We start from the raw sequence: 18,962 nt of genomic DNA, 5'->3' as shown, positions 1-18,962 counted from the left end.
AGGGAAAAGTACCAGCCCCGCCTCTCTGGTGTTTCTTCATAGCAACCAAAAAAAAAAAAAAACATGGTGTGCTCAGGAGGTCTTGCATCAACATGATGATACATTTGTTGTCTCTTAAAGTGTGCATTAAGGATCTATGCATGGAAAATTTCTGATCCGTCTGATTGTGACACACCCTCTGTGTCACATATGTTAACACTCAATCCGTGATGTCACAGGTGGATTTAAGACTTTGAACAAAATGTACCACAAAGACGACACCTCGCTCCCAGCTCATAAAGCCCTCACTCAAAAATGTAAACGTGTGGAGGTGAAACAATCGTACATGTCAGGAGGGAAACTCGTTTATTCAAGCTCCTGACCCGCTGTGAGCATAGGACTCAGTCTGACACAGAAAGCTGCTGTCGTTTTTATGCTTCCTGACAGCTTCGCAGCTATCGAGCTTCTCCCCTACGTCCTTTTATTGTATTCCACTAGTGGAAAATACTTTGTGAGGTCCCCCGGTGAGTCAGAGTCGATTATGTGTATTTACATGCCCCTGTCTTGCTTTGCCTGCAGAATGATGCGCAGGAAAAAATAAAACACGGCTGCTGTGTAGTCACTCTGCTTTTTTCCCCTTTCCTTTCAAACAGCTGGAATTCTTTGTTTGTAAATCACTGAACTTTTGAACTTGTTTACTCACTTAAATTCCTGAAAACTATGATTATGTTGCCTCCTGCTGTTTCAGACTGATTTTCTCACTAAAAAACCAACACAATAATAATAATATTAGAAAAAACTTGATTTATGGTATTTAAACGATCACATCAGCTGCATCTGTTTCGTCCTTTGCCAAAATAAGCATCCATCCCTGCAGCAGCTGTTGTTCACACCCACTTTACAACATGCAGGAAGGTGAGGCTGCTTGAGTGCAAATCATTACCTGCACGATCATGTTAAATGCAGATTTCTGATTGGTCAGCTCCTCATACTGGGTGTGTAACTTCCCAACAACCAAAGTGATCCCACGGACAATCTGGTCTCGCATGTCATGTCAAATCAAGTCAGTAAAAGAAATTAAAAGAGTTTGAGATCGAAAGTCTCTACGACGACACTGCACCAGCTCATGTAACCAGCCAATTAGTCAGAACACCAGAAGGCCAGTTGGTCAGAAGGCCTGTTAGTCTTAAAATCAGAAGGCCCATCAGTCAGAAGCCACATCAGTCTAGAGACACAATCGTCAGAGTATCAAAAGGCCAGTTAGTCATTAAACCAGAAGGTCAATCAGTCAGAAGGCCTGTTAGTCTGAAGGCCAATTTGTCAAAAAATCAGAAGACCCGTGGGTCAGAAGATCAAAGGGCCTGTCAGCCAAAATGTCCACTAATTAGAAAATCAGAAGGCATGTTGGTCAGAAAACCATAAGGCCAGTAAGCCTGAAGGCCCATTAGACTGAAAATCAGAAGGCCCATCAGTCAGACGCCACATATTTCTGAAGACACATTAGTAAGAAAATTAGAAGGTCAGTTAGTCAGAGAATCAAAAGGCCAGTCAGTCATTAAACCAGAAGGTCAATCATACAGAGGGCCTGTTAGTCTGAAGGCCTACTTGTCAGAAAAACAGAAGACTTGGTAGTCAGAAAACCAAAGGGCCTATTAGCTAAAAGGTCCACTAATTAGAAAATCAGAAGACTAGTTAGCCTGAATGCCTCTATTTAGACAATCAGAAGACCTGTCAGTCATAAAATCAAAGGGCCTATTAGCCTTAAGTTCCACTGTTTAGAAAATCAGAAAGCCTGTTGGTCTGAAGGCCTACTAGTCAGAATATCAGAAGGCCAGTAAGCCTGAATACCACTTTGCAGCAAAATCAGAAGACCTGTGAGTCAGAAAATCAAATGGCCTATTAGCTTAAAGTTCCACTTTTTAGAAAAAGAGAAGGCATGTTAGTCAGAAAATTAGAGGGCCAGTTAGTCTGGGCACCAGAAAGCCTGTTAGTCAGAGGTTCAGAAGACCAGTCAGTCAGAGAATCAGAAGGTCTCCAGTGGTCTGAAACTGAGGTGTTTTGAACAAGATGAAAATTAATGGAAGAAATCCTTTCTTTAAGAAGAAAAAACAGATCTTGCTCCTCACAGATAAACTTTGCCATTGATACCGAGGAATAGCAATCCAGTGTTATGGGGTTTTCACACCTGATAGTGCACACCCTGGTGCGGCTTGGAATGTTAAATTGATACTTTGTTGCCATTTTGCAGTTAGTGCGGTTCCTTTCACATCTGCTCTTTGTCACTCAGGACTAAACGCCGCAGTATTTTGAGAGCGTCATGTTTCCATGACGACAACGGCTAGAGCGCGTGCAGCGTACTTTCAGTTGGAAACTGGAAGCGCTGAGAGAACCGTTTGCTCAAACCAGAGATGATGGGGAGTCAAATAGGCCTACGCCGAGTTTTAATAGTGCTTCTAATTCATTTCTATATAATTTGTGCGTATAACCATCTGCAAACGATAGCGTTTGAAAATGAAGCGCAGCTGCGGCTTGAAAAAGTATACAGATGCACTGGAGACGAAACTCGCCGAGTTCGCCTGACAGTTGCATCGCACCAGAGTTCGGCCAGAGCCGAACCGAGATCACCTTCTCTGGCGGCACCAGCTTGGTGCGCACCAGAGTCCGATTTTGGTTTCACACCAACCCAAACAGGACCAAATATAGGTTGATCTAAATTTGGGTCGACCTAACACTGTAGGTGTGAAAACACCCGAAGTAATCCTACTATAAAATATAAACACATAAAACTGAAAGTATTTTAAGATCATCTATAAAGTCTTTACAGGGCCTTTAAGGATTGAAGAAAGGAATGTTCAGGCCTTATTCAGGTTCAGACTTTCAGACTGGTCTTTCTTTTGTGTGGATCAGCTTCTTGGAGAACAACATACCTCCATACCTGCTGCAAGATGGATTGTTCAATTAGTGGTAAACACTGCATGTCTGAAGGAAATTGCATTACACCTCCTTCTTGTTTACAACCGTAACTGTGACGGTAATGATGATGAGTGTCTCATTTGGAGCTTTGAGAAACTATCTATTGACACTCTTTCCTCTTTTTTGTCTGAAACATTTATTGCATAAAAAAACAGTGAATTATGCATCAGTTTCACAACAGCCTGATGTTCCTGTCTGTAGGTTTCAAAGCAGAAGAGTCTTTTATTCCCAGACTTGTACAGACATGATGCACATCACCACCACCACCACGCCTTGCGTAAGGTTTATGTGTTGTAACCTGTTTCACTGATCAGATATTGCAGAATGTGGTGTGAGGGTGAAACATCTCATCCTCCTGAAGAGTCTGATTCTGTACACCTGATGATAGCAGTTCAATTAAACCCAGATAAAGTCAGCAGGCAGCGTCGTCATTTTATAAACAAGTGACAGGATCCAGAGTGTGCAGCTGAAATAAACAAACCTGGGAGCAGATCAGGATGTGGCATCCAGATGTCAGGATCTGTTTCAAGTTCTGTTTGACCGGGAGCAGCAGGAGAGCGGTTGTCACCCTGTTGTCCCCACTGTGCACTAAATATAAGACGCGATCTAAAATGTTGGGAGACGGGCTGAGGGAAGCGATGGGACAAGGAAAACAAATACATCAGTCCTGCTGTCACCCTGGCAGGTCCGTTATGAATAATTTATCCAGGATGACGGATGTTTTGGATGTTTGGTTCCCTGGAATCACAGCTGTAACTGAGGCCTGCCATGATGCTGGAGTCGCTGAAGGTCAAAAGCACGACCTGAAAGATGAGCAGGGGCTTCAGACGAGCTGTTTCCTGTCTACAGTGCTTTATAGTCCTGTCACAGAGACTCTTTTGAATTTTCAGTCAAGAGCCACGCTAGCAGCTAGACATAGCCGTCCTTGGGCTGAACAAAACGCGGATGTAGACTCAGTGATGTCACCCCTTTGGTTTTCAGAGAAGCAAAGTCTGATGCTGAAAAATGAAGTGGAGAAGTTCTAAAACCAGACTCCAAACAGGCTCCAAAAGACAAGGATTCCCCAGGAAGTCCTGTGTTGTGATGCCAATCTTCATCACAGCCTGGCGTTGTTGAATTGCTCAACTGAAAGAAAAAGGATTGTAAAAGCTAGGGCTGTGATTAATCAGTGTTATGGTTAAAATAGTGACCCTGTTAATAACTGTCAACCTAATGCATCCCCGCACTGCAAAAAACAGAAATCTTATCAATTTTTTTGTCTTATTCTAAGTTAAAATTGTCTTTTTATACTTGAAATGAGCCACATTCAACTAGTTAAGGTATATAAAGACAAAAATGAGGTCTCAACCGATTGTGACAATTGAAAAAAATCTGCCAATGGAACAAGAACAAATTTCTTGAAACTAGCTTTGAAACTTTTTTCAAGCAATTAAGACCTCATTTTTGTCTATATAACTTGAAATAAGACATTTTCTGGACTGGTCAGTTAAATGTGGCTCGTATTATGTCTTAAAAGGCATTTTCTTCCAAAAACTATTGTGATTGTCACAAACACTTGAGTCCTACTTTAATGTTATACTCCCTTTCAGCAGACTGTCTGCTACAATTTGGTGTTAGTTGCAGGTTTGTACGATAGTTTGTTTCCTGACAGTGTTGAAAATTATGATGACCCAGTACATATTTCATATTCCAGATCTTAGTATCCAGAATATTGCCAGGATCTGGATCGTACTTTTACATCTGTCAGAAATTATGGTGACCTTGTCTTGTATTGTTTTGCAAAGCAATCCGACCATTTATAGTGGAAATAATTACACATATGGTGAAAACGGGCCTATCTCACAACAATAAATAATCTTTTTTTTTTAATCCTGGATCCAGTTGGTGATCCAGATCACCTCAAAAATTTAATCACTTCTTCCTTATCCCATTTTGAACATTTCCTGAAAGTTTCATCAAGAACAGTTTGTTGGTTTTTGAGTTATGTTCACAGAAAAACAGACAAACTCTACCAAAAACAACCTCCTTGGCGGAGGTTAGGGCTGCACGATATTGGAAAAAACTGACATTGCGATTTTTTGGGGGTTTGTGATGTATATTGCATTATTAAAGATAGAAGAATTTTCACCAGATGACTTGAATATCTCTGTTTGGAAAGAATTTGGTTGACTCGCAATGACACCATTGTATTCCTATAATACCGTTTAATCCAGGCTAAGGGGGTTTATCTGTGAATGATGAAAATTGCTGTATATGAAAGGGATCCAGGAGGCCATGTCTCTGTACAAAGTAGAATAGGTTTCAATTTCAATTGCTTTTTTTCCATTTCTCCAATAAATGGGGGAAATGCGATAGTCACATCACATGCGCTATGTGACTAATGCGCATTTGCATATTGCGATGGCGATGTTCAAACGATATATTGTGCAGGCCTAGCGGAGGTAATAAGACAAAAACAAGATAAGACTCTTTTTTTTTTCCCAGTGCAACTTAAACACCTGGAGTTAATACAAACCCAGATCTGGTCAACACAAGAAATGAAAACACTGAGGGTGACAAACGGATCAGTAGAGGCTCTTCCCCCAAAGTTTTTGGGCCTACTCTTCCAGAACTTAAAGGTTCTTGGCCCCATGTTGTTTTCACTGAGGCTCAGTGATATATGGGTAAAAAAAATAAAACTAATTGCACTACACTGCCACACCAGTAGAGGGCAGTAAGGCTGTCCTGGTTTTTTAAAAGGGGACATCCACTAGCAACAAAGTTGTTCTCAGTCGAAGCCGCTTCAAGAATCCCAAAACAGCTTTGACTCTTTAAGCTTTAAACACCAGAGATCAACTCGTGTATCCTCTTAAAAAACTAGCCTGTTGATTGACGACTTTCAGTCTCATGCATCTCTCACAAACAGCTTTCAGCAGCTGTTGTAAACTGGATCCACGGACACGTTCAGCTGAAGGTCTCCAGTTTACAGGGTCACACTTTGAACTGTAACACCTTACAGGAGCTAACAGAGACACATTCACACTATCAGGCTCAAAGAAGTCCTTAGTTTAGGAGTTATTAAACCAAGTCAAACACAGCTGGGTGATCTTAGTTTGGATAGAAGGAGGACAGAAACAATGTGCGTGCTCCACCACTCAGAAATGTACAGCAAAGTTCCTGGGACTTTTTGGGACTTTCAAGGGAGAGATCAGACCCTGGATCCTGCTATTGAAATACACAGAGTTCTTTAAAAGGTTCACAGTTCCTGCAGTGGAAAAGCTAAGATACTGGATTTGCTTCAAAACATCTTTTAGGTAAACATGACTTTTTTAGCATTTCCTTTTACTGAGTCATTTTCTGCTTGAGTTATATGAAAAAAACTGGTGGAGTTATTGAAACAAAGACAAATGAAACACATCTACAGTGCTGATCTCCAGGGTCTCATTTTGGGGATGTGGCAGGAAGAAACAGCTGTGCCAGGTTTTTAAAGAACAATGGGTGGTATTTCCAGGCAAAACTAACAGGACTTATAGTTTAAGTTCTGACTTTATCGACATTTGGAAAACATTTTCAGATGTTAATGAGCAGCTTTAGGTGGATTTTACTCAGAGAGGACTTTCATCTGTCTGATTTTGAACCCATTCCCAGCTCTCTTTACATCCTCTCCCCTCGATCCTCTACCCTGCTGCAGACGAACACAGATCATTGATTCTGCAAAGGGGGCGTGCTGCAGTTTAAGACCCGGGTTTGCTCAAGCAAAGTGTTTTAAAAGCATTTTTCAGTCATCAGCAAACACCAACTGAGAGAACTTGGGGCTATTTCACCAAGCAGACGAGTTCATGGGGGCAGCGTGTTCAGCACTGAGCGAAAAGGGCAGAGGAAATGCAGCAGAGACTTTTACATGGTGTAATGGTCGTGAATGCTTTTATCTCCGTACTAAATCAAGCCGGCAGCAGTCAGTGTTTTTGTCAGAGTTTTATGGAGTTTCAGAGGCCTTTTTTCTGTTTATTTGCTTCCTGTTTACCACCAGAGACGCTCTCTTCCCTTCACATACTTACTTTATAGATTTTACAAAGAGAAAGACAGTTTGTCATTTTCTAGTCAAGATATCAAACAGGGACATTTATTTGTCTTCGGAGCACACGCCTGATTCATGCCACAGGTACCATGCTATGAGGGTCGTGCTGAAGATTAAAGTCAGAGAGGTTTTACGCCCTCATGGAGGTCTACAGAACACCAGATTTGAGAACATATGGGCTCCTGTAACAGCTTTGTTTTCCACTGATGAGGCACAACTTTTAACTCCTTAATTTTCTTGTCTTTTCAGTTTCGGATGATTCATTTGCAAATTTCTATGCGAGGAAGTCTCCAGAACAAACAAGATTGAATTGGCTCTCGCTGCATTACTCTGCACAAATATTCATACTCAGGCTCCGCTTTTGTTGCCAATAATTGTCCTCAGTTTATGAGTAAAAGCCAACATGTGGATGCATGCTGACACCTGTCTCTGTTGGGCTTTAACAACGTGGATTTATCCCTCTGCAGAGCGTCAGGAAGAAGCTGGGAGAGGCTGGTGTGACTTTTTTATTTGTTGCGTTCATAACACTATGACACAAAAACAAAACATAATAGTAAAACCCTTTAAAATTCAAGCTAAAGAAGCAGGTGAACAGTACTTTGAGTGCATCGGCTATAGTGCAAACGTCTGATGAACTGCGCCCAATAAAAAATCCAGTGTGAAAAGTTCAGTAGAGGTATTAATCTGGATCTTGCATTGATTTTAATATGCAAAAAAACTGAAATACAAAGCCAAACTGTTTAAAAAAAAAAGAATATCTAAAAATAAGTGCAAGACAGACATGATCAATATTTCTCCCCTTGATTGTTGTCACAATAAATAAAAAACTAGGCAGAAAAAAAGGCTAAAAGTCTACGGACTGTTCCTTTAGCAACCCTGCTCCACGGCTCTCCAGAGGTATGTTTATAGTTTTGGTTCTTAAGGCAAAAACATCATCTTGAACTGTTAAAATTTGCTTGCTTTTAAAAGCTGTTCCCTTCGCTGAGGGGGATGATGGGAGTTTATTCTCCCTCTTTGTCGTCCCTGCCGACGGGGAACACCGTTATCTCCTTAGCGATGCGCTCGGCTATTGCCCGACTGCTGGCGACAATCAGCCTTCGAGACATCAGATCGAAGGGCCCACCTGTGAAGGGAGAGTGAAGAGTAAGTAAGGCTGAAATAAATGTTTTATTGTGTTATTAAACCAAAACAAGATGCAAAAATGTGTTGCACCCAGTTGTGTAACCTGGGATTAATCTGGATGAAGATCCGAATTAGGAAATCCACTTCTTCTTTCAAGGATAAGATAATACAACCTTGTTTTCTCCGAGTATGTAAACACCAAAACTACCTAAGAAGAGTGGACTCTCTTCTCTTATGTCTTTTCCTGTTTTTGATTTAAAAAAAACGACAAAACATACTTTTTTCCATCACGTTCATCTCAGGCGCTACATCCCTTGATCCTCTCCACGATTTCCGTCTTTTCTCACGATCACCCTTTCTCTCTGAAGTACCGCGACACATCCTCAGTTGGAGCGTGAGCTGCCTGAACTTTTCTGACCTGCAGCGTCTCAATATGCCTCCGTCATCTCACATCTTCTCCTCATATCCATGATGAGCTCTCATCCAAAGAGCACACCGCTCTCACCCACAGTAGTTTACGAGCAGGATTTTGATTGACAAGCTCTAACAGACCTCGCCTTCCCCTGCTGATAAAACATCATTCGCTTCTATAGACGCAGTAAATAGTTGCAGAACATCAGTGGCAGCGAACACAGACATTTTAATATTAGCCAGCTAAAAAAAAAAGGGGAATTTCAAGTCTTCTCTTCTTTGTGTTTTTATTTGATTAGTCATGCACTACAATTTTGTTAGGTCCTAAAGTTCAAATTCTTTATTTGGGGAACTTGAGTAGATATGTGATCAAAATGTGATTAATTAGATTAATTACAAATCCTGTAATTAATTATTTTTTTAATCGCCTGACAGCACACAGTTATTACTCTATGTACATTCTAATCTAATATAATATACTATTACCTTCAACAGTGACATTTTAATTTTCTTAATTTATGGCTAGGCTCTTAAACATTATAGATGTTTATGTAAGAAGTTACATTAAATTGGGTTATTTAACACATTAAAACAGATAATTTATAAAACATTAGCCATTTAAAGCAGCATTAAAAATGCTAACGTGACAAAACAGAAGTACTAACATTGCTTGGCAACAGCAACACTGATGGCACTGCCTGCAGTGTCTGCAGACATTAAAGAGGGGGTATTGTGCTATCTTTTTCATGCATTATAGCATCCGTCCAGTGCCCCTGTTGTAGCTTTACATGATTTACAGTGGAAAAATCCTCACACTGGCATTCTATAAAATGCTTATTTTAGCCCCTGTCTTAAATGCTTTATTTAAGCTGCTGTTTCTTTAAGGCTCCTTGCTCCACAAACCCCCTTCCTTCCGATTGGCCAGCCCTCTGGGGGTCTGTCATGGGAAGAGCTATGGCAGTGGTGGCCAGAGGCCAAGAGCGACAAAAATGACTGTGGTACTGCAGAGAGCCACGTCAAACACGTGGTCTTACAAACATGTTTCCTCTCACACATAAACGAAATGACATAAAATGAAAATCAATACATTTCCAATTTTCAAAGCGAGCTTCTCTGTGTTTGCGTGTTTGAATTCGTACTAGAGAAGAGAAACTGAAACTTAAGTATCAATGTGTACACCCAAATATTGATTAACACTGATCCCAACATTGGCATCAGTGTATCAATAATTTAGATTGATTGGCAAACCACTACTCATAACTTTATAAATAATTTTTTAGGAATGAATCGAAGAGCCGCGCACTGACAGGCAAAGAGCCATATGTGGCTCGCGAGCCGCAGGTTGGCCACCCCTGAGCTATGGGAAGACCTTGGTGTTTGGGGCCCACTCTTTCAAGGTGTCCTAAACCAGTCAAGGGAGATTTTTTTGCGATGATGTCATCATTTCAGCAAATCTTCTGTAGATTTCATCAAGAGGTCTTCTTTAACATAGAATTTGTAGCAGCTAGAAAATGTCCACACGATCATTATGAACATCTAGTATTGTTACTTTATATCCATGTTTACAATATTGGACAACAGAACATCCCCTCTTCTATTAATTAGCCCTCAGAGAGGAAATATCTGCCATTTAAAAAAATGTATCTTGATGTATCATATTATTCAGACTGGCAAACTGATTAATCACGCCAGTTTTGTAAAATGCATCATCTGTCCTTTGAGGGGTGCCAGAACCAGACTAAACCGAAAGTTTCTTGCATTTATGTCAGATATAAAGAGCTTTGTTTCTGCCACAAGGTCATTATCTTTGTACTGATTAAGAAATATAAGAGCAAAATAATTTCAGTTTTGAAATGAGTTTAAAAGTTTTGTTCCCTTTTCCTCCCATAATCCGTCTTTAATCCTGTTGTCTGCTGAGATCAGGATAACTCTGGTGTTTTGGATCTGAAATATTTCAACCAAACTGAAAAGATTTGTTCAACACAAACTGGAAGTTTATCCAGACAAACACCAAAGTGAAGCAGATCTCATCCCCGTTTTTTAAAACCCTGTTTTCCTTTTAATCTCTTCTTTCGTTGTCTTCACACACTCTTGTTGTAATTCTGTGCAGGCTTCACTTTGAAAAATCAGGTTTTGTTTTTTACAAAGTGAAACCACAGCGGAGACGATCAGGCGTCTAATGAAGCATCCAGGAAGTCATTCCACATCATTGCTGCAGTTATGCACCAGCAACACCTCAGAGTGACCGGGTTATCTGAGGACGGTATCTTATTTAATGCAATGATTCAAAGAGTTCCCTCACACTTGGGTAATAACATTTGATGTATTGCTTGTCAAAGGTGTAATAAAACAATAGTGGTCACTACAGAGGCAGCAGAAATATTCACTTTCATAAATCTGCCTCATATTCGCTCGGCTTCGTTTTGTGTTTAAGAACAAATCCGGAGCTCTGAGTCAGCCACGAGAGGGAAAACTGTTAAACTCTGAGTAATAAAGCTAAACAGTGAGTGCGTGGGTGAAGCTTTCCCAGGATCAGGATCTTGCTTGTATCAAAATGTGACCCTCTGTGAGATTAGAGTTCAGATCAGTGAGTTTGAACCTGCGGTGATCTTCTGAAGGGAGAGGGAAAATCTGCTTGATGGAGCGCTTTTCCTGCTTTTTCCCTCAGACGAACCTTTGGGTGCAAAGAAAGTAGTGAACAATGTGTGTTCAAAGTTTGCTTCGGATGGTACAGAGAGCAGGAGGGTCTAAAATTTTAACCTTATTGGACGTGCAAACTAAGCGCCATTTTGGGGAAGAGTGATTCTATAATTAGGGAAACATTTCTGGAATGTACAAAACTAATTAGTTGGCAAGCTAACCCTGAACAGGATAAGTAGTTCAGAAACTGAATGAATGAATGAATGCATGAATTTTGTCAACTGTGTTATGGACAAAAGTTGTGACTATTTTTTCCAACATAAATCCATATTATACTGAATTTAAAGTTATTCAACATTTCTATGTCAGACTACGCTCCCTATAAATGTCCCACATCATTTATATCACAGTTCAGCCAAAATTTTAAAGAATTATGGCACAAAAATCACATGTGACACGGTTGATAGGACAAACCTGTCTCTTCAACATTAAATTTTGTGATGGGTAACATGGTTGAGTGAGTAACACGGTTAGGTGACAGGTACCGATTCACATAAAATCAAAAGGTACCATGTTTAGGTATGTAAACGCATCCTTGTGACTGTGAGAGAGTGGAAGAGTAGGCCATTTTCCATGCTGGACATGAACACAGCACTATGAGGTTATATACTAAAGAATAAATGTGTTAAATTGAAAAAAACTAAAGTTTTATTATGAAACAACTTGATATTTTTTACCACGTAAACAAAAAAAAAGTATTGAAAATTGGAACCTTTGAGTACCAATACCAATTGCCAGGTACCAGGGATCTGTAACGTATCGTTTGAAATGTGAAAGGTACCCAAAGGTACTGTTGACATTTCCTCCATTTTTCAGCTCTTGTGCTAACTGCAGACCATAGACTGTATAAAACATGGACGTAGTCTCCCCGACGTCACCCGTCTGTTTCTGAAATGGAAAATGAAACACATGGGCTATAGCGTACAGCTAAAGGGCGCCTGTCGGTCATGTGACCCTGAGCTGTGCCTCTTATTGGGGGAGCTTACGATCTTAATATCCTCTGAACGGCCGAGTTAGAAAAAATTCACCCCCAGTACAGTGTGTGCTGGTAGTAAAATTAGCGACTCAGACAGGAGACGTTTTTTGAACCAGGCTGTAAATAGGTTAATTTCTGCTTTGAAAACTGCTTTTTTTGGCTTGGTGTGTATGTGACTTCCGCTACTTCCTAAGACCAGCCTTAAGCGAATACCCAAGAAACAGCATTTTTTAGCACTTCCGCATTGTCTCATATTCCCAGACAGGAGGTTGCCGCTTGCTGCAGACCTTGAACATGGCACCACCTGACCTCCATCACCTCATATTTATGTGCATTTTCTTCACAGTTTGGTGTTTTTAACATTTATAGTAAGAACGCCAGAAAATGCTGGTAACGCAGTTGATGAACAATTAAAGCACACCATGTACAGACAATCATTCTGACGAAATAATGAGGAGTTAAAATATGCAACACTTTCTTCAAGGTTCTCACCAAAAAGGATGTGACTCCAGCTGATTAAAGTCATGTGATTTTGGAGCAAACCATTGCTGATTTATAGGCCTTTTTTGATGGGTAACAAGGTTGACACTGATTTTTCAGACAAACACAAAATAAATGATTTTATCCAGGTGAATTATTAAAATAGTTTTCAAACACCTTTGTCATATCTCAAGAGTCCTTTTAAACAAATAATACTGAAAATAATATTCACAAACATGTATTCTAGTGTTAATTTTGAAGTGCAAACTTGACATTTGAGAAATCGTGCAGCACAAAAACTGCAAATTCCAAAACATGATTTGCACTTTTAGCCAAATAAATGATGGTTATAGAATCACTCTTTTAGAATAATCTCAGAAAAATGTTGCAGGCCACGTTGATGTTTGAATTGTTGTCAGAGTGCAGTTGCTCTTATGTAATTCATGTGATGTTGCCCAAAGTCAAGACAAAGTGTCTCAAACCTGCAGCTTCCTCTTTCAAGAACAAAACCACAGGATGCCCTTCTTCCAGTTTCCTAACTGTGATGTTTGTGATGAGACAGAAGAATAGAAAAAATAAAGTAGAGATCTGTAGCAGGCATTATTCCTTACTCCTGCTGTTTCTACAGATGTCTGCTTGTTTCATTTCGCCCGGTGACTCACGCAGAAGATCAGAGAAGCTGGTGTGTGAAGAGCTCACACTCTGCCTGTGACTCACCTGAGATGTCCATAATAACTCCTCCAGCCTCCGTAACGACCGCTGCCCCTCCAGCCATGTCCCAGCAGTGGATGCCCATGTGGTAGTAAGCGTCGGCTGACCCACACGCCACCAGACACATGTTGATGGCTGCACTGCCCGGGGAGCGAATTCTGTGAAGGGGACAGCACACGGCATGGTCAAGTTTAAAACTACGTTTTACTCCTTTGGATCTTAATGGAATGGACTCCCTCATTAAAGAGGGGGTGTTGTGCTTTTTAAGGCTTTATTATGTCACTCTGGTGCCCCATTGTAGCTTCATATGATTTACAGATCAATAAAAATCCCTCAAAACTCTCATTTCAGCCTCTGTCTGAAACGCCTCATTTTAGCTGCTGTCTCTTTAAGGCTCCCCGCTCCGAAAAACCCCCTTTCCTCAGATTGGCCAGCCTTATGGAGAATCTGCCAAGGGCGAAGCTACATGCAGAACTTGATGTTTGAGGTCTGCTCCTTAACAGAAACAATTCAATGCTTGTATGATGTCAGTATTTAAGCAAGTCTCTTCAAGATCTAATAAAGATCTTATGTAATTTCTAGTACGGACCACTTTAATCAGTTTATAGACAGATTGTTAGATTACTACAAGATATGAACATGTAGAGATTTGAAAATCTGTGCAAGTTTAGTCTGAACATCCAGAATTGTTACTTTTAATCTATGTTTAAAACATGAGAAAAAATGATACCCCTCTTTAAGTTTATATTGGCTTTAACAATAGTGACTTTCTGATCCAAAAAGTACCTGGAATTCTCACTGAGGTTCCCCAGAATGAGCTCTTTGTACTTTTCTTTTTCAGTAATAACAAATTTATGGTCACCAATTTTTTTCCACACCCCGCTTTAAACGGTACAATATCCATATAGCAAACCAAAATAAACAAGAAGTACTGTACTGGACTTGGGTTTCTTGCCACAAGGGTCGCTGGTTAAAGTCCTGGCATGGACCAAGATTGGATTATAAAATTGTAAATTGTAAAAAAATTGAATATATACCCGTGTACAGGGATGGTGAGGATGGTCTTGAGGTTTGCCATCATCGTCTTAAAAATCTCTGGATCTTTCTTGAAGCCCATTTCAGTCAGAACCATGGATTGGCTGATTTCTGAAGGAAAACACACAGAAATATAAATTATGACTCAGCAAATTCACGCCTCAATCACAGTCTGACATGCTCGTCTTCTGAGCTGCTGCAGTCACAGACTTTAGGTGTGACTTGGTTGCCATCTGGTGGATTTTGTTTGAAACTGCGCCACTAAAGGTCAACATGTTTATCATTCTTTACCTTCCTGTCCTGACACTTTGATTGGGACTCCATTGCAGAAAGCTCCTTTCCCTTTACGCGCTGTGTACATCTTATCCTCAATGCAGCTGTACACGATCCCAAACTCTATCTGCGAGCGAGAAGCAGCAGAGACAGACGGTGATTAATGTGCTGAGGGAGGAGGGATAAAAATAGACGTATGAAAGGAAAAACTCGAGTAGTACTCATCAGAAATTCACAGGGGTACTGAAGCGTTTATTATGTTCATGTTTCCTATAATTAAGATGTTAGAGTGTCAAAGAAACAATAAAAACAAACAATTAAAACATACCTCCTTCTTCACAGTGAAGCCGATTGATACAGACACAAAGGGGAACCTGCACAAAAGACATTTAAGATATAAAACGTTCAGTTAATGAAGTCCCTCTTGGTTTCAGCTCACAGGAATCAGTTTCTATTATCAGTTCGGTTTCATCCACATCGTCTAATTATTCCTGACAGAGAGGACAATCCAAGAGAGGAGCTAATTAAAAGATAAAAATAGATAAGGAGCGACAGAGATAAAACAAACCCAGGGAGGTATCAGACGTCTCAGCGGTTTGTACAGTACGTATCGGAGCGAGTCGTACCTGTGAACAAAGTTGGTGGTGCCATCGATCGGGTCAATGATCCAGGTGGGATTGTCAGTGAGGATGCTGGGAGCACCAGCTGCCACAGACTCCTCGCCGATGAAGCTGCAGCATCACAAACAGAGAAAACAACAAGTGTTGGGTTGTTTTTAAAACTGTATAAAAATGTATACCAGTTTTATCTGTGATTTTATAAAGTGAAAGAAGATTGTGTTCTTCAACTTCATGATGTTTGACACATTTTTGTTTAACTCTAAACACATAACAGGAAAGAAATCGCATGACTTATTTTAGGGTTTTCTGGGTACATCTAGCTGCTGTAAGATCTTTGAGTTACTCCACAGCAAGCCAGAGAGATTTCACATTTTAGCCAGTGCTCATTTTCATCAATAACACTTTTGATGATTACGGCCAAATGGCATCAGATCTGTGTTCAGTATGTCTCCACTTCATCAGCCGTCTACTTTAACTGCACTGCAAAAGATATAATCCAAGCAAGAGTTTATGTCTTATTTCCAGATTTAATATGAGCAACACCCACCTAATAAGTCCTGAGAAAATGCCTTATTTCTAAATATTGAATACAACACATCTAATGTTATTTATTTTATCTTTTTTGAAAAATAAGATAAGATAAAACTTTTTTGATCCCCAGGGGGAAAATAATTTTGTGGCAGCATACAACAAGTGAAAAGTAAGAGCAGAACATTGAAGTAGGGCTGAACAATCGATCAAATTTAAACTGGCATCGCAATGTAATAGAATGCAATTTTTTAAATTGCACAGGCTGCACTAAAAATAAAAAGTTTTAAAGTGAATTCAAATAGTGAAATCCACACATGTTAACACATTTCAGTAGTTGAGCCAAAACTTTGTTCTAATTTTTATTACAGAGCTTAAGTTTGTGTTTTGTTCCTGATGAGAGATCAGTGAGATTTTTATATATTTGATATTTTGTCAGACATTTGGTCTTATTTACATTTCTGAAATGTATTTAATGTGACATCCATTAAAGAGAGAATACAAATATATTATTCATATTGATCACACCAGGCCTATTGTTCTGCAGTATTTAGTTTCTTTCTGATTTTATTTAAGGTAATTAGTGATATTTATATTACACATCTACAAGACTTGAAGTTAAATCAGTCAGTATTCTCCTGTGACTGTAATAGTTGAATCAAGATACGTTATTCATATCAATTCATGCATCAATTCATCTCATTTCATCAGAACATGAAGGCCTGGCCTACAGGAAAGTAAAGTTTATATGTAAACAGTATCTTTTGTCATACTATAGAATGATTTTTTGCTTGTGTTTAGTTAATAATGCAGAAGATTTATATCTCCTATTGACGGGTTAGAAGTGGAGGGTTGTACACTGATGTGTTTTTGGTTTGTTTGTTTTCTTTTTGTTTTGTATTGTCAAGCACTGAAAAGTGCTTTATAAATAAAGTTTGATTAATTGATATGATGATGTCAAACTCTCTTAAAAAGACAGCAGCTGAAACAAAGTGTTTTAGAGAATGGCCAAACCAAAGGTTTTCTAAAATACCAGAGTGGGAAAAAAATGTGATTTTTTTTATCTGCAAATCATGTAACACTATTACGGGGGAACCAGAGGGACAGTTAAAGCCTAAAAAAGGCATGGTACCCCTCTTTAAAAGTTGTGAACAAGTAAGGAACAAAATGATGAAGTAAAGCATAACTAACAAAGAGAAACTTTCAGAGACTCTATAAATTTAAAGCCCCATTCCCTGATCAAAGATTCTGTCTTCATGCTGCTGATTATCACAGACTCAGAGAGTCCTTGCACCACCCTTCATGTCCTTATTTGCCAGTCAAGTACCTGTGATCGGGGAACTTCTCCTTGATGGAGGATATAATGAGCTGCTCCACTTTCTGGTCCGTCACGGTCACCAGGTCAACTGGCGAGCTCTTCTGCATGACGGCGATGTCCTTCTGGAGCGCCTCGCGGATCATCTGGCAGAGAATCAAACGATGATGAAACCCAACAAGGGGATTCTTTGGATGACTGACTACATCTGCTGCTTTAATTAGCTCTGTGTTACGAGCGCTGTGGTCGCATCTTGCGGGGAATGTAGAAAGTAAAGATGATTAGGTGTACACACCAAAGACGAGGTATTATTTTGTGTTCTTGTTAGAATGCTTCACTGACTGAAACCATGCCAACTGTGGGCAAAAGTATGAAGTTGACTACATCAAATATAGAATAAAGCTTTGCTAACTTAATTCAACTTTTTGCCATAACATCCAACAACTCACTTGACACTTTTGAATCTTGAGCTCTAAAAATACACCAAAGTGTCAAATGTATATCACCTTCTAGAGAGCCATATTTGGTCATCCTCTGTCCGTCCTGAGTGAGGAAAATCAGAATTTTGAGATGGAGCAACTTCAGCTTTGACCACTTTACAAGACACACTTCAATGAAAGTTGTTTACCTCCCATTAAAACCTCAAACCTCAAAGTTCAGATTTGAACTCACAAATTCCCTTTTTGGGCCATTCTCATCTTTAATTTGTGTGCTAGAGAAGTGGATGTTGTAAGTGGACTTGTGGATTAGAAAGATGTTGCTTCATTGAACTTCCCTTTTTATCATCAATTACCTAATCTGAGTCAGAAAATCACATTACTCCTCCGAAAAAAAGTAAGCAAACATTGTTGAAATCGTTCGGGCCTTTAACGTGCAACTTTCAAGTAAGCAACAGATGTAAAATTCAATTATTACGTCTTAAAACAACCCAACACTGTGTTATTTTTCACATATTAACATATTTGTTTTAGATATAACCAATATAAGCACAAACTCCTCTATAAGCACAAACTTAGTAGCAATTTAAACAGTTATCTTAGAGTTACTGGAATTCACGTCATTAGACAAATAATTAATCATTAAAAAACGTGACTTAAAAAACATTGAAGAGCTTAATAGTTTAATATTATTTAATTAAAGCGAGGTAAGTGGCAAATAATAGCCATAGCAATTGGGACAATACAATTCATGAGCTGACAAGTTTCCTTTTCATGGCTTGAATGTTATTAACTGCTTATTACCAGTTTGACAATGTTTCTGAAGGACTGCAAGTTATTCCTACTACAGTACAAATAAATAAAATGCACACGTTTGAGTCACTGCTGTGCTATGTTTTCAGTTGATAACATTTTAAACAAAATACTCACCTCGCCAGCCTTTTTGGTGACCTCCACACAGTGATCCATACACTCTTGCCAAGGATCGCCCATGTCGACAGTTGTGTTTATAGCTTAAAAGATGTCCTGCAGAAAAGTCAAAGATAGCAGTGATACTCGCATTTTCAAGAGGAACAGCCGTTGCTACATTAGCTAGCTCAGTTAGCTCCTATATTAGCAAGTACCCCGTGCAACGAACGTCAGGAAACTGACTATAATGACTACAGCTGCTACATGCACACGGTTCAGTCAGGCAAGTTTTGAATTAAAGCTCTAAATGTTCAGTTTGATTAAATTACAATTACCTGAAGCCGCTTCCACCCACTTCCACACAGATGTTAAAAGATTTCCTGCATAACAGAGGAGACACGCCCACTTTTGATTTCCCGGATACTACAGTTAGCAG

General features: G+C 39.6%; 1 protein-coding gene across 1 annotated transcript; it reads right to left on the bottom strand.

The window, feature by feature from the left end:
- Positions 1-7,346: 7,346 nt before the first annotated feature.
- Positions 7,347-18,962, bottom strand: LOC141807757 (inositol monophosphatase 1-like). The gene is made up of 9 exons (XM_074693953.1): positions 18,862-18,962; positions 18,548-18,643; positions 17,193-17,326; positions 15,344-15,448; positions 15,046-15,091; positions 14,736-14,844; positions 14,447-14,555; positions 13,416-13,567; positions 7,347-8,132 (listed from the first exon to the last, which is right to left on the bottom strand). Exons 2-9 carry the CDS (start codon positions 18,608-18,610, stop codon positions 8,011-8,013), a joined length of 840 nt encoding a protein of 279 aa, XP_074550054.1. The 5' UTR covers positions 18,611-18,643; positions 18,862-18,962; the 3' UTR covers positions 7,347-8,010.

Source organism: Halichoeres trimaculatus, unplaced genomic scaffold, assembly GCF_033239565.1.
Source record: "Halichoeres trimaculatus isolate MK-OKI-2021-1 unplaced genomic scaffold, fHalTri1.1 fHalTri1_scaffold_18, whole genome shotgun sequence".
In the NCBI taxonomy this organism is placed as follows: Eukaryota; Metazoa; Chordata; class Actinopteri; order Labriformes; family Labridae; genus Halichoeres; species Halichoeres trimaculatus.
Note: the sequence above shows the minus strand (reverse complement) of the source record. Positions and strands in the feature narration are given on the sequence as shown.

What these genes read in the sequence shown, in the direction of transcription:
- LOC141807757 (XM_074693953.1), bottom strand. Translation starts at nt 18,610, where the DNA reads ATGGGCGATCCTTGGCAAGAGTGTATGGATCACTGTGTGGAGGTCACC. An exon ending in TCACCAAAAAGGCTGGCGAG is followed by an intron (nt 17,327 to 18,547) that starts GTGAGTATTTTG and finishes ATTCTCTGCCAG; the next exon opens with ATGATCCGCGAGGCGCTCCA. An exon ending in GAGAAGTTCCCCGATCACAG is followed by an intron (nt 15,449 to 17,192) that starts GTACTTGACTGG and finishes GTGATGCTGCAG; the next exon opens with CTTCATCGGCGAGGAGTCTG.